The 13,101-nt window shown below is 46.5% G+C and overlaps 1 protein-coding gene across 1 annotated transcript in view; it reads left to right on the top strand.

Moving 5' to 3' along the window:
- The first annotated feature begins 2,699 nt into the window (after positions 1-2,699).
- The window catches only part of LOC140729826 (polyunsaturated fatty acid 5-lipoxygenase-like), a 47,740-nt gene continuing 37,338 nt past the window's right edge, over positions 2,700-13,101 (top strand). The window contains exons 1-2 of the mRNA XM_073050038.1: positions 2,700-2,831; positions 5,191-5,374. Coding sequence (XP_072906139.1) covers positions 2,700-2,831; positions 5,191-5,374 — 316 coding nt within the window. The remainder of the gene's footprint in view (positions 2,832-5,190; positions 5,375-13,101) is intronic.

Here is a 13,101-nt window from a genome sequence, read left to right as displayed (position 1 = left end):
AAACATCTAAAATGACTTTTACCCCAGTACTTTTCCATCTCCTAGTATACTTTCCTGTTGCTAGTGAGCTTCGGTCTTGATGCATCACTTAGAATCAAACACGATATGTATTCAAGGAGAAAAACATTCTTTGCCAGTATCTAATTTCAGGCCTGTACATTCATTCACATCTCCAGCCTGTCACAACTTTCCAAGCTGACACCATCTTGGCTTGCAATCATTGATTTTGTGATATACCCTTAGCAAAAACCAAGGAGGAAACTAAATGTAACTCTTTCCTTACAGTGGTGTTACTTGCACTTGGTTGTTGTGCATCTCAGATTTCACAATGTGAATTATCCAGATTACAGGAACAGAATCCAGGAGGAGGAAATGGAGGTTCATAAACCAGTCCCAATCAGGCATCAGGAATGAAGAAGGTCAGCAACTTTAAATTCCTTGGCATTATCATATCAGTGGATCGGTCCTGGATCCTGCATTGTGAAAACAACATGGCAGCACCTCTACTTTTTCAGAAGTCTGCGAAGGTTTGGCATGACTTCTAAAACTTTGACAAACTTCTATAGATGCGTGGTGGGGTATAGGACTGGTCGTATCGTGGCCCGTTTTGAAAACATCAATGCCCTTGAACAGAGAAACCTACAGAGAGTGGATAGAGCCTAGTTTATTTTGGGTAAAACCCTCCCTAAAACTGAGCACATTTACAAGGAGCACTGTCAGAGGGAAGCGGCATCCAGCAATAATGACCCCTACCATCCAAGCCATGCTCTCTTCCTGCTGCTGCCATCACGAAGGAGGTACCGAGCCTCAGGACCTGTTCCACCAGGTTCAGGAGCATTTATTAGCTCTCAGCCAACAGGCTCTTGAACCAGAGGAAAAACTTCACAAAATTTCAATCATCACTACACTGAACTGTTCCCATACCTATGGACTCACTTCCATTAACTCTTCATCTCATGTTCTCTGTGTTTATTTATTATTATTTTGTGGGTTTTTTTTCTTTCTTTTTGTATCAACACAGCTTGTTGCCTTTGTTCATTGTTTTTGTATGTATGGAACCAGAGGAGATAGCAGAGGAACTTAATGAATACTTTGCTTCACTATTCACTACAGAAAAGGATCTTGGTGATTGTAGTGATGACTTACAGTGGACTGAAAAGCTTGAGCATATAGACATTACGAAAGAGGATGTGATGGAGATTTTGGAAAACATCAAGTTGGATAAGTCATTGTGACCGGATGAGATAGACTGCAGGCTACTGTGGGTCAGAGAAAGGGAAGCGGAAATTCGGTCCACCTGCTCCCTGACCTTCCGTACATTCGTGGACAGCGTCCGAAGGTTTTCCATGACCTCCTTAAATAGTTGGTCCTGTGCTTCCAGTAGGGAGCCCTGACTGGCAAGGGCTAGTTGTATGGGATCTATGTCCACTGGGTTCATTATGGCCAGTTCGTTCTATTACACAAGCATGGATGTGGGAGAACCCAAGTGCAGAACATGGGCACGGAGTCAGAGTCGGGAGGCGTTATTGACGTAGTGAGCGTGGAATCAGTATCCAGGAATGATGCTAGACTTAGAACTGCTAGTCCTAAGAACCATGAAACGAGTTTACTCACACCAGAGTTGACCAACGAACTGGCAGCTCCTTGTTGTGATCACAGGGTCTTTATCCTGCATTTTCTGGTGGAAAGCAGGTGTGTGTAGTTAGTGGAACCTGGGAGTGATTGGTAACTAAACGAGGGGATTGAGGCCCAATTCCTGAGGTAAATAGCCAGGTGGGGGATTGCCAGAAGGGACCATGACAGTACCCCTCCCTCAATGGGAACCTCCAGGCCTGTCTGGATGGGCCCGATGAATAATAAATAAACTGAAATATGAACTGCAGAGTCTTTGAAAGTGAGTCCATAGGTTGTGTCCAATGCTCAATTCAGTGTTGATGTGAGTGACATTACTGATGCTGGTTCAGGAGCCTGATGCTTGTCACATATAACTGTTCCTGAAACTGGCTGTGTGGGACCTAAGGCTCTTTACCTTCTAGCCAAGTGGGGTTGAGCAGAATACCCTGGCCTCCATATTCCTTGTGTGTGCTTTCAGAGGGAGGGAGAGCTCTTAAAACAGGGGTAGACATTCCTTGTATTCAGAGTGAGCCCCTGTGAAACTGAGCCCTGACCCAAGCCCTCACTCGCAGTCTTTGAGGGGCTGTGTCCGGCGGGAAAGCCCGTCAGCTGGAGTCTGAATTGGCCAGGAATCTGTTAGCCCCTGTTCTTGCGTCAACTGAAACGTTTTTAGTTATTTTAAAACAGACTTTATTCAGATGATGAATTATTTACGAGAATTATTTTCATTCTGACATTCACAGTCAATGTTGTCAGTACTGTTGTATTAGTTTTGGTAAAACCAACAGGATTATTGCCACTCCTTGGTCCCCTGGGGTGGTTCACGACTATAATAATCGAGGGGCTTACTCACCCAACCCGGCCACACCATCTGCAGCTGCGGAAGAACATGTATCGTGGTGTTTTCCCACCGAGTCCTTGCAGTGGCGACACGACTTTCTCCGGCCTGGAATGTGCCAGTTGGCAGCATTTCCTGACGGATATCTCGAAGTGCTGACAGACCAGGGTGGCTCCACCCCCTATTCTATCCAATATAAAGAAGCAGAGCCACCTCCACACCCCGTCGTCTTCACCTCAGTGTCGAGATGTCCATCAGTTACCACGTTACCCTGCGCTTCGCAGGCACAATCACTAAAATTTCCCTGTCTTTAGTGGGGTCGCTTCGGGGCTCGAAAACATTTCGTTTCTGGAGCCTGACTCCGTTTAAAAGAGGGGGCGTGAGTATCTCCTTACTTTCGAATACTTTCTTTGATTGATAATGAAAGAACTGCCGAGGACGGAGTGCTGGGGTGGAGTCGCAGACCTCGCTCTGTGTGGTACAGAGCACAGCTCACGTACGCAGCTACTCCGGTTGGGTCTGTGCTCAGTGTTCCCGGTGCCGGACACAGTCGCGTTGGTATCTTCCCCTCCAGAGATTCCTGGCTAATTCTGCCTCCTAGTGACGGACTTTCCCACCGGGCACAGCCCCTCGAAGACCGCGAGTGAGGGTTTGGGTCAGGACTCAGCGTATGGCGTACAGTGGTTAGCGTATGGTGAGGGTGAGGGTTTGTGGTCACCGTACAGTGAGTTCAGTGCTCAGCGTAGCTGAGGCTCGGGGTCAGTGTACAATCATAGACCACTACAGCACATAAACAGATTCACCAGCCCAACTAGTCTGTGCCTAGTACCACCAAGCCGCAGCTACTGCAGCCTCACTCAGGGTCACGTACTTATCGAAACTTTACTTAAATGTTGCAATCGAACCCACATCCATCAATTCCACCGGCAGCTCGTTTCACATTCACACCACCTTCTGAGTGAAGATGTTCCTCCTCATTTTCCCTTAAATATTTCATCCTCTACCCTTAACCTGCGTCACTAACGTCTTATCCAACTTCAACATAGCGCCCCGACCCCTGTACTCAGTACTTTGATTAATAAAAGCCAACGAGCCCACAGCTCTTCCCATGACCCTATGTACCCGTGACACCGTTTTTAAGGAATTATAGATCTGTATTCCTGGACCCCTCCGTCCTATCTCACTCCTCAGCACCCTCCCATAGACTGTGTACGCCATAGAGTGGCTCGTTCTCCCAGAAGGGGAGACACGACAGTGTAACGGTTAGCATAACGCTTTAGTGCGACAGTGAACCGGATTCAACACTTGATGCTCTCTGTAAGTAGTTGATACGTTATCCCCATGACTATGTGGGTTTCCTCCGGGTGCTCCGAATTCCTCCTCAATTCTAAAAACTTTCGGGTTAGGATAAGTAAATTGTAAACATCCAATGTTGAACCCGGAAGTGTCGTTACACTGGGGTCTGTCCCCAGCTTAATCCTCGCTGACTTGACAGAGGTATTTTGCTATGTACATGTGACAAATAAAGCTGATCTTTATCAAAGAGCGACACTGAACAGTGAGGGCTCAGCAGACTTCGCAATGTGAAGGTCGGTATAGAGTGAGGGTGGAGAACACAGCACAGTGCAGGCGTTTCACACACTGTCTTGTACCGATCTTTTAAATGACTCTAAGGTCAGTCTAACCTGCCCTCCTATATTGCACTCCATTGTCCTGTCACCCATGTGCCTATCCAAGAGTTTCTTAAATGTCCATATTGTATCTACCTCAAACCACCACCCCCGGCAGCACGTTCCATGTACCTGTCACTCTCTGTATTAAAACACTTACCCCTATAATTCCAACATTCAACGTTTAAAGTAATTTATTATTAAAGTAAATACACATATATCGAATCATATACAACCCTGAGGTTTATTTCCTGCGGGCAATCACAACAAATACAAACAAATTGAATCAATGAAAGACCTCGGCCAACTGAATGGACAACAGCCAACGTGCAAATAAGAACAAATGTGCAAATACAAAATGTAATAATAACAAAGAAATAAGTAATAAATATCGAGAAGACGAGATGAAGAGTCCTTCAAAGTGAGTTTGAAGGCCGTGGGTACAGTTCAGTGATGGTGCCAGTGAAGTTATCCCGTCTAGTTGTTGAGGGGCTGATGACTGAGGGATAATAACTCTTCCTGAACATGGTGGTGTGCGTCCTGAGGCTCCTGCACCTTCTCACTGATGGCAGCAGTGAGAAGAGAGTCTGGCCTGGATGGTGGTGTCACTGATGATGAATGCTGCTTTCCTGTGATAGCTCTCTGTACAGAAATGCTCATTAGTGGGGAGGGCGTTACCCATGATGGACTGGGCCATATCATTACTTATTGTAGGCTATTCCATGCAAGAGCATTGGTGTTTCCTTACCAGGATAATGATGCATCACAGTAGATGTAAGCGCCCCCTGGACGGTAGACGTTGAGGCAGGTTACTGCAATCTTCTTAGGCACCGCTATCATTGCACGCTGCTCGAAGCAGGTGGGTTCCTCAGACTGCCGAAGCGAGAGGGTACGGATATCGGTGATCACTCCCGCAGTTGATCGTTGGCCTCAAAAACTGAAATCACTGGGCCATCAGGGGCAGTTGCAGTCGTGAACGTTCCTCCATGTTTTGATGGTCAACATGTCTTGAACTTACCTGGGAGCAAAACCTTGCTGTCACCTCTGTTGTTCGATTTCACTTTATAGGACGTGATAGAATTCAAGACCTACCACGGCTGTTTAGCATCCTTCAGTGGTTCAGGTTTGCTCCGGATTTGTCCCATCGCAAGTCTGATGACTTTCCAGCGATCGTACCTGGATCTCTTGTACTTCAGTGGGTCGCCAGATCTGAATGCCTCTGATCTCTACCCAGCAGACAGCCGATCTCAAGGTTCATCCAAGGAATCTCGTTAGGGAAAACTCTGAATAATTTTGTGGGGACACGCTTGTCTACGACTGTTTTCATAAAATAGGTGACAACAATGAACCCTTGAACACAGCCCTGTCTACCAACCCGAGGCCATCCCGTGCCACTCCTTAGCCTCCCGCAACTCTCTCTATGCTGTCCTTAACAAGAGTGCAGAAGACAAAAACTGTGCAAATAGAATTAAAAAGAATACATAAATAAATCAACAAACAAATAGATAGATAAATAAGCCTGATGGTTAAGGGGTAGTAACTGTTCTGAATCTGGTGGTGTGAATCCTGAGGCTGCTGTACCTTCTTCCAGGGAGTAGCAGCCAGAAGAGTACATGTCCCAGGAGTACAGGTCTCTGATGATGGATGCTACTTTCCTGCGACAACATTTTGTGTATATTTACTCTTGATAGACTGGGACGTATCCACTAATTTTGGTAGGATTTCCCGTTGAAAGGCATTGGTGGCTCCATACCAGGCTGTGATGGAGCCAGAAAATATTCTCTCCACTACATATCTATAGAAGCTAATCAAAGATTTAGGTGTCATTCCGATTATATCGTTAAAATTTAACAGGATGTAAATGTAAATGTTTTAAAGTTTTTTCCTTGTTTCTTACTGATTCAGCAACAGGAAGTATGCGCAAACAGATGAGGCGCTGTACGCTGTTGAACGTTATAAGTAATGACCTTCTAAGCAACGTTCCTCAAATTTTTAGCAATCTTGTGTTGTGCAATTATTTTCCTGTGACAAAAGTATGTGCACACTGAATGCATACATGGCAGAGTTTATGTAGGTTTACAAAACATTTGACATAAAACTGCACAGAATAAGAGCAAAATAACATAAATATTTAAGTCAATCAGTTAATGTTTCTCTCTCCTGTCTTTGGCATTTACCCATTCTTTGTAAACTCTATCTAGACTAATAGAACTTCCATCATTTGCCACCATTTGAGCAAAGTTTGAAATCAGTTTCTACGTAATAAGTTAATGGAACAGTAAATCGTCGTACAGACCCTTCGGCCAACTATGTATTGCCGACTCTAACCGGTTTATATAAAGAGTAAAATAGAGAAAGAAAATGTTAATAAAGTAATAAATAGACAAAATAAAAATTACGAATCAATCACTAAACCACGTCACACAATATACAGCCGGAGAACCAGAAGTGTCCCAAAAATCTTTCTCGCTCTCTCTCTCTATCTATCTCTCTGTCTGTCTGTCTGTCTGTCTATCTATTGTTATGCCGTCGGCCCCCTCCTTTGTGAGAATCTCAAGAACCCTAGTCAAAGGGGGGTCAACTGACCCAAAAGAGGAAGAGACGTGCTGAATAGACACCGGAAAATGGGAGAGAGAGAGAGAGACCACGTTCTCCCAAGAAGCAGAATAAAGGTGACCTTGACTATTGTCTCATGGAGACCACGTGAGAAGCCCTCGGGCAAAGTGGGCTGGTTGAGAGAGAGATCGCATTACCTGCAACTTGATTGACACCTGCAATCCCGTGAAGAAGTATAAAGGAGGGTCGGGGGGGGGGGGGGGGAACCCTCAGACGCACCCAGGAGACACCAAGGAAGCACGATACCGATTCCCGTGGGAGCGGGAAGCCATTTTGAAGGAAGCCACGTGCGTTAGATTCCAACTTTTGAATCTGTGGCTAGAACCAACGAAAGACTGCTTTTAGCTAACAACGGGGAAGTCTGCTCCCCTGATTCCAAGGATTTGCTCTGCCAAGACGACGGGCAAGTGTTTATCTTTTCCAAATCATCTCTTTCTCTCTACAACGTGAAAACCCCAGCGGTTCCCAAAAGGGAAAAGCCTGCAAACTGCTGAGTGACTCTTTATATTTCCATTGGACTCAGTATTACCCCCAGACAACTGTAGAGCTTATTTCTGATTGATTATGGTTACACCGGTGTTTTAGATTGAGTTTTGACGATGTATATGATCTGAATGTTTTGTATTAACCATACGTTTGTGCCCTTGTTGAATAAAACGTTTGAAAATAGTAGCATCCAACTCAGCTGATCCATCTATCTTTGCTGGTATGTTACCTAGTTACGAGGTTACGTAACAAGTGGGGTTCTCGTCCCGGATTTGAAACCAAACGGGAGGGTCAGTGAATCGGGCTGTAAGTCCAAACTTAAATCTGGTTACGCAGGTAGCCAGACGGGAAACCAGCAAAGATGGATGTGGGTGAATTTATGAGAAACCCGACGGTAGAGGCGCTAGAGAAGGCTACCAAATCAGACTTGGTAAATTTGGCGCAGGCGTTAGACCTCAGAGCGGTGAAGCCAGCAATGAAAAAGCAGGAAGTGCGAAGGGTCATACAACAGCATTACGTTGGGAAGAAGGTGTTTGCAGCTGAGGATTTGGAAAATATTCCCGAAAGGAGATTAGCGAGTGGGACAGATCAGGCAGAGTTGGAGAAAGCAAGGCTGGCCCATGAGCTTAAAGTAAAGCAGCTAGAAGTAGAAGCAGCTGAGAAGGCTGCAGAGAGAGCTGCGAGGGAAAAGGATGCAGAGAGAGCTGCGAGGGAAAAGGATGCAGAGAGAGCTGAAAGGGAAAAGGCTGCGGAAAGAGAGCATGTGTTCAAACTAAAGCAGCTAGAAGTAGAAGCAGAAGCAGAAGAGAAAGAGAAACAAAGGAGCCATGAATTGGAGCTGAACAGGCGAAGGCAGGAGCGAAGAGCTCAAGGGGAAGAGAGAGAGGAGGGGTTTGATGTTAGTCGGGCGTTGAGGTTGGTCCCCCCGTTCGAGGAGACGGATGTTGATAGTTATTTCTTGCTTTTTGAAAAGGTGGCAGGGAATCAGCAGTGGCCCAGAGAGCAATGGGTGGCGTTATTACAAAGTGTGTTACGAGGGAAAGCACAGCGGGCATATGCCGCGCTGCCCCCAGAAAGGGACGGGAATTATGATCAAGTAAAGGAGGCCATTCTCCGAGGTTACGAGTTAGTACCTGAGGCGTATAGACAAAGGTTCCGAAATTTAAGAAGCGGGTGGAATCTGGCCAGTTTTGATTTGGCCGAAACTTTTTTACCGACTCTGTACCAGCGAGAGTCCGAGGAAGGGAAACCGGAGAGTAGGGAGGAACGAGTGGGAAATCGGGAAGAGGTAGACCGGTCCTTAGCCATAAGAGAGTTTGTACGGGAACAGAACGGTGACGAGGAGCTGGTAGCCTTGAGAGAGTCGGTTCTCTCTGAGACTGAACTGGAGGCAGAGCCAGAGGGTTATTATCTCCAGGAGGGGGTGTTGATGAGGAAGTGGAGACCCCCTGCGGTGCAGGCCAATGAGGACTGGGCGGTGCTACATCTGATAGTAGTCCCGGCAGTATATCGGGACGAAATTCTTGACTTAGCCCATAAGGGACCTTTAGGTGGGCATTTAGGAATAAAGAAGACCGTGGAGCGGGTTCAGAGAGAGTTCTATTGGCAAAACCTGAGAAAAGATATTACTGAGTATTGTAAAAGATGTCATACATGCCAGGTGGTGGGTAAGCCGAATCAAGTTATCCTTAAGGCCCCCCTCCGACCTATTCCCGCATGTGAGGAGCCTTTCTCCCGAGTCATTGTGGATTTTGTGGGACCCTTACCTAAAACTGCGAGTGGGCGGCAGTATATCATGACCCTGATGTGTGCCGCTACACGATTTCCCGAGGCCGTGCCTCTGGGTAGTATTAGGACCTCTGCGGTGGTGAAGGCCCTTATCAAATTCTTTACCACCGTGGGGCTGCCTAAGGAGATACAATCAGACCAGGGAAGTACATTCACGTCGAGCACATTTCGGCAGATGATGACCCAGCTCGGGGTGAGGCAGATTCTGGCCTCTGCGTATCACCCGGAGTCACAGGGAGCGTTGGAAAGGTTCCACGCTACCCTAAAGACCATGCTTAAAGCTTATTGCCAGGAGAACGTTCGAGACTGGGATGAGGCTTTACCCCTTTTGTTATTTGCCGTACGAGATACAGTCCAGTGTTCCCTGGGGTTCAGTCCGTTCGAGCTGGTTTTCGGTCACAGGCCCAGGGGACCTCTAACCCTACTGAAAGAAAAGTGGTCTAGCCCGACCGTCCAAGTCAGTGTGATCGACTATGTGCTGAAATTCCGGGAAAGGCTGCATAAAGTATGCGCCTTGGCAAACGAAAACCTTAAAGCCTCCCAGGAAAAAATGGGTCAGTGGTATAACCGGAGAGCGAGAGAACGAGAGTTTCATGTGGGCGACCGGGTCTTGGTCCTATTCCCGGTAGCTACCCACTCCCTGGGGGCGAGGTTTCAAGGACCATATACAGTGCGTAAAAAAATAGACTCTCTGAATTACGTGATTGAAACCCCCGACCGGCGAAAGCCGACCCAGTTAGTTCACGTGAACATGATAAAAGGGTATCACGAACCCACCCCCCCCGGTTGTTGGCGCGGCTATGAAAGCCGATGAAGTAGAGGGGGATGGTAAGGAGGGACCAGAACGGTTTGACAAGATAGGTATAGTCCCTACCAGATTGGAGAACTCTGTCGTATTGGCGAACCTTGCGGGTAAAGTTGGCCACTTAAAGCCTGAACAGCGGGAGCAGGTAATACAGCTCGTTAACCGGCACGCAGACTTATGCCCAGATGTTCCCCGAAGGTGTAGTGGGACGCAACATGATATGATAGTTACCTCAACCCAACCTATTAAACAAGCCCATCGGATGAATTCTGAAAAGAGCCAGCTAGTAGAGAAGGAGATTGAACATATGCTAGCTGCTGGGATAATCCGCGAATCCTCTTCCGCGTGGGCTTCTCCTTGCGTGGTTGTCCCAAAGCCGGACGGGACCATAAGATTCTGTACCGATTACCGGAAGGTCAACGCGGTTACCCAGACCGATGCTTACCGTCTTCCCCGGGTGGATGATTGCATTGATCAACTGGGGAAGGCAAGGTACATCACAAAAATTGACTTGTTAAAGGGGTACTGGTGCGTTCCGTTAACGGACAGGGCTCGAGAGATTTCAGCCTTTGTCACCCCGTCCGGGTTGTACGAGTACAACGTTATGCCGTTAGGGATGAAAAATGCCCCAGGGACATTTCAGCGGATGATAGACGCTGTGATAAAGGGGTTAACCCACACCAAGGCTTATCTTGACGATGTGGTAGTTTGGAATGACACCTGGGAGGAGCATCTGGGGGCTGTAGAAAGTTTGTTTACCCGAATGTCGGCAGCCCACCTTACAGTAAACCTTGCCAAGAGTGAGTTTGGTCATGCCACGATCACCTATCTGGGGTATGTGGTGGGAGACGGGCAGTTGGCCCCTGTGCAGGCGAAGGTCCAGGCTATTTCCGAGGTCCCTGTACCCTACAATAAAAGGGCCCTGAGGAGGTTTCTGGGCTTGGTGGGATACTATCGGAAATTCTGTAAAAATTTCGCGGACATTGCGCTCCCCCTTACAAAATTACTGCGGAAGGAGGAAAAATTTGAGTGGGGTCATTCTTGTCAGAATGCCTTTGAAAAGTTAAAAGCCGTATTGTGCCATGACCCGGTGTTAAAAGCGCCCGATCTGTTAACCCCCTTCTCCTTGGCCACGGACGCCAGCGATGAGGCGGCAGGAGCAGTCCTATTGCAGCAAGCGGGGGATGGAGTGGAGCACCCGGTAGCATATTTCTCTCGGAAGTTCAATAGACACCAGAGGAATTACTCTACCGTGGAAAAGGAATTGTTAGCGCTTGTGTTAGCGATACAACATTTCGAAGTGTACATTTGTCCGGCGCAAAGACCCCTAGTGGTCTATACCGATCACAACCCGCTGGTATTCCTGGACAATATGAAAAATAAAAACAGGAGGTTATTAAGCTGGAGTCTGATGCTGCAGGAATTCGATATTAAGATCCAGCACATAAAGGGGAGTGATAATGTGCTAGCGGATTGTTTATCCAGGTGCTGAATTAAATGTAAGATGTATGGCTCTGTAGTTCAAACGAAAAGCTTGCGTGTTGTATTAAAAAAAAAACCCATAAGACTCATGGAGCTGAAGTCTGATGCTACCAGGCGTTAGTATGGCACGTGAGGTTAAGGTATTAAAGAAAAGGGGCACTGTACTTGTTACCTGTTTAGATCCTGACTTGAATGTATAACGGTAGTACTCTGTGAAGAGAAAAGCTTGTGTGGTATCTAGATACAAAAAAAAAAATTCCTGTACCAACCTGTTTTTAACCGCTGGTTAAAAACCCGTTATGGGGGGAGGTGTTATGCCGTCGGCCCCCTCCTTTGTGAGAATCTCAAGAACCCTAGTCAAAGGGGGGGTCAACTGACCCAAAAGAGGAAGAGACGTGCTGAATAGACACAGGAAAATGGGAGAGAGAGAGAGAGACCACGTTCTCCCAAGAAGCAGAATAAAGGTGACCTTGACTATTGTCTCATGGAGACCACGTGAGAAGCCCTCGGGCAAAGTGGGCTGGTTGAGAGAGAGATCGCATTACCTGCAACTTGATTGACACCTGCGATCCCGTGAAGAAGTATAAAGGAGGGTCTGAGGGGGGGAACCCTCAGACGCACCAAGGAGACACCAAGGAAGCACGATACCGATTCCCGTGGGAGCGGGAAGCCATTCTGAAGGAAGCCACGTGCGTTAGATTCCAACTTTTGAATCTGTGGCTAGAACCAACGAAAGACTGCTTTTAACTAACAACGGGGAAGTCTGCGCCCCTGATTCCAAGGATTTGCTCTGCCAAGACGACGGGCAAGTGTTTATCTTTTCCAAATCATCTCTTTCTCTCTACAACGTGAAAACCCCAGCGGTTCCCAAAAGGGAAAAGCCTGCAAACTGCTGAGTGACTCTTTATATTTCCATTGGACTCAGTATTACCCCTAGACAACTGTAGAGCTTATTTCTGATTGATTATGGTTACACCGGTGTTTTAGATTGAGTTTTGACGATGTATATGATCTGAATGTTTTGTATTAACCATACGTTTGTGCCCTTGTTGAATAAAACGTTTGAAAATAGTAGCATCCGACTCAGCTGATCCATCTATCTTTGCTGGTAAGTTACCTGGTTACGGGGTTACGTAACACTATCTATCTATCTCTCTGTCTGTCTGTTTGTCTGTCTGTCTATCTATCTATCTCTTCCTCTCACCCTCTCTCTCTCAGTGTTCTTGTCTGTCTCGTGTCTTGTCCAGCTCTTTACACCAGTCATGACCCTGCCTAGGATTCGCACTCGCAGAGACCGCTTCTGTCTGTCGATGGAGTAGCACTGATTCTCTGCTGCTCTTAGTTTTCTCTCCCTCCCCCCAGCTTAAATTTTGAAGTAAACATTTCTAATAGCTGATTCTAGAAGGGGAGTAATATGTCTATGTCTACGAGAAGTGGGAAGAATCCGCATGAACCTACTGACAAAGGTAATGGAAAAGGAAAGATGGCGAAGGAAAGATCTGATTAAATGCCAGCATGGGCTGAAGATATCGTTCGGACACTGAAATCAATTCCAGATTAGAATAAGGCAATTAAAGATCAACTGGAAAAGAATAATAATGAAATGAAGTTATTTCAGGGAAAACTTAAAGATGTGGAAACTCAAGTTACTAAACATGAAGAGGATTTGAAGTCAACTAAGCAAAAACTGTCTGAAACTACAACAGTTTGGAAAAATATCGCAATGAGATTATTGATTTGGAAACTAAGTCTCGCCGAAACAACATATGAATTGTTAGATTGCAAGAAGGAGCTGAAAATGG

This window comes from Hemitrygon akajei, chromosome 6 (genome assembly GCF_048418815.1).
Source record: "Hemitrygon akajei chromosome 6, sHemAka1.3, whole genome shotgun sequence".
Classification (NCBI taxonomy): domain Eukaryota; kingdom Metazoa; phylum Chordata; class Chondrichthyes; order Myliobatiformes; family Dasyatidae; genus Hemitrygon; species Hemitrygon akajei.
Note: the sequence above shows the minus strand (reverse complement) of the source record. Positions and strands in the feature narration are given on the sequence as shown.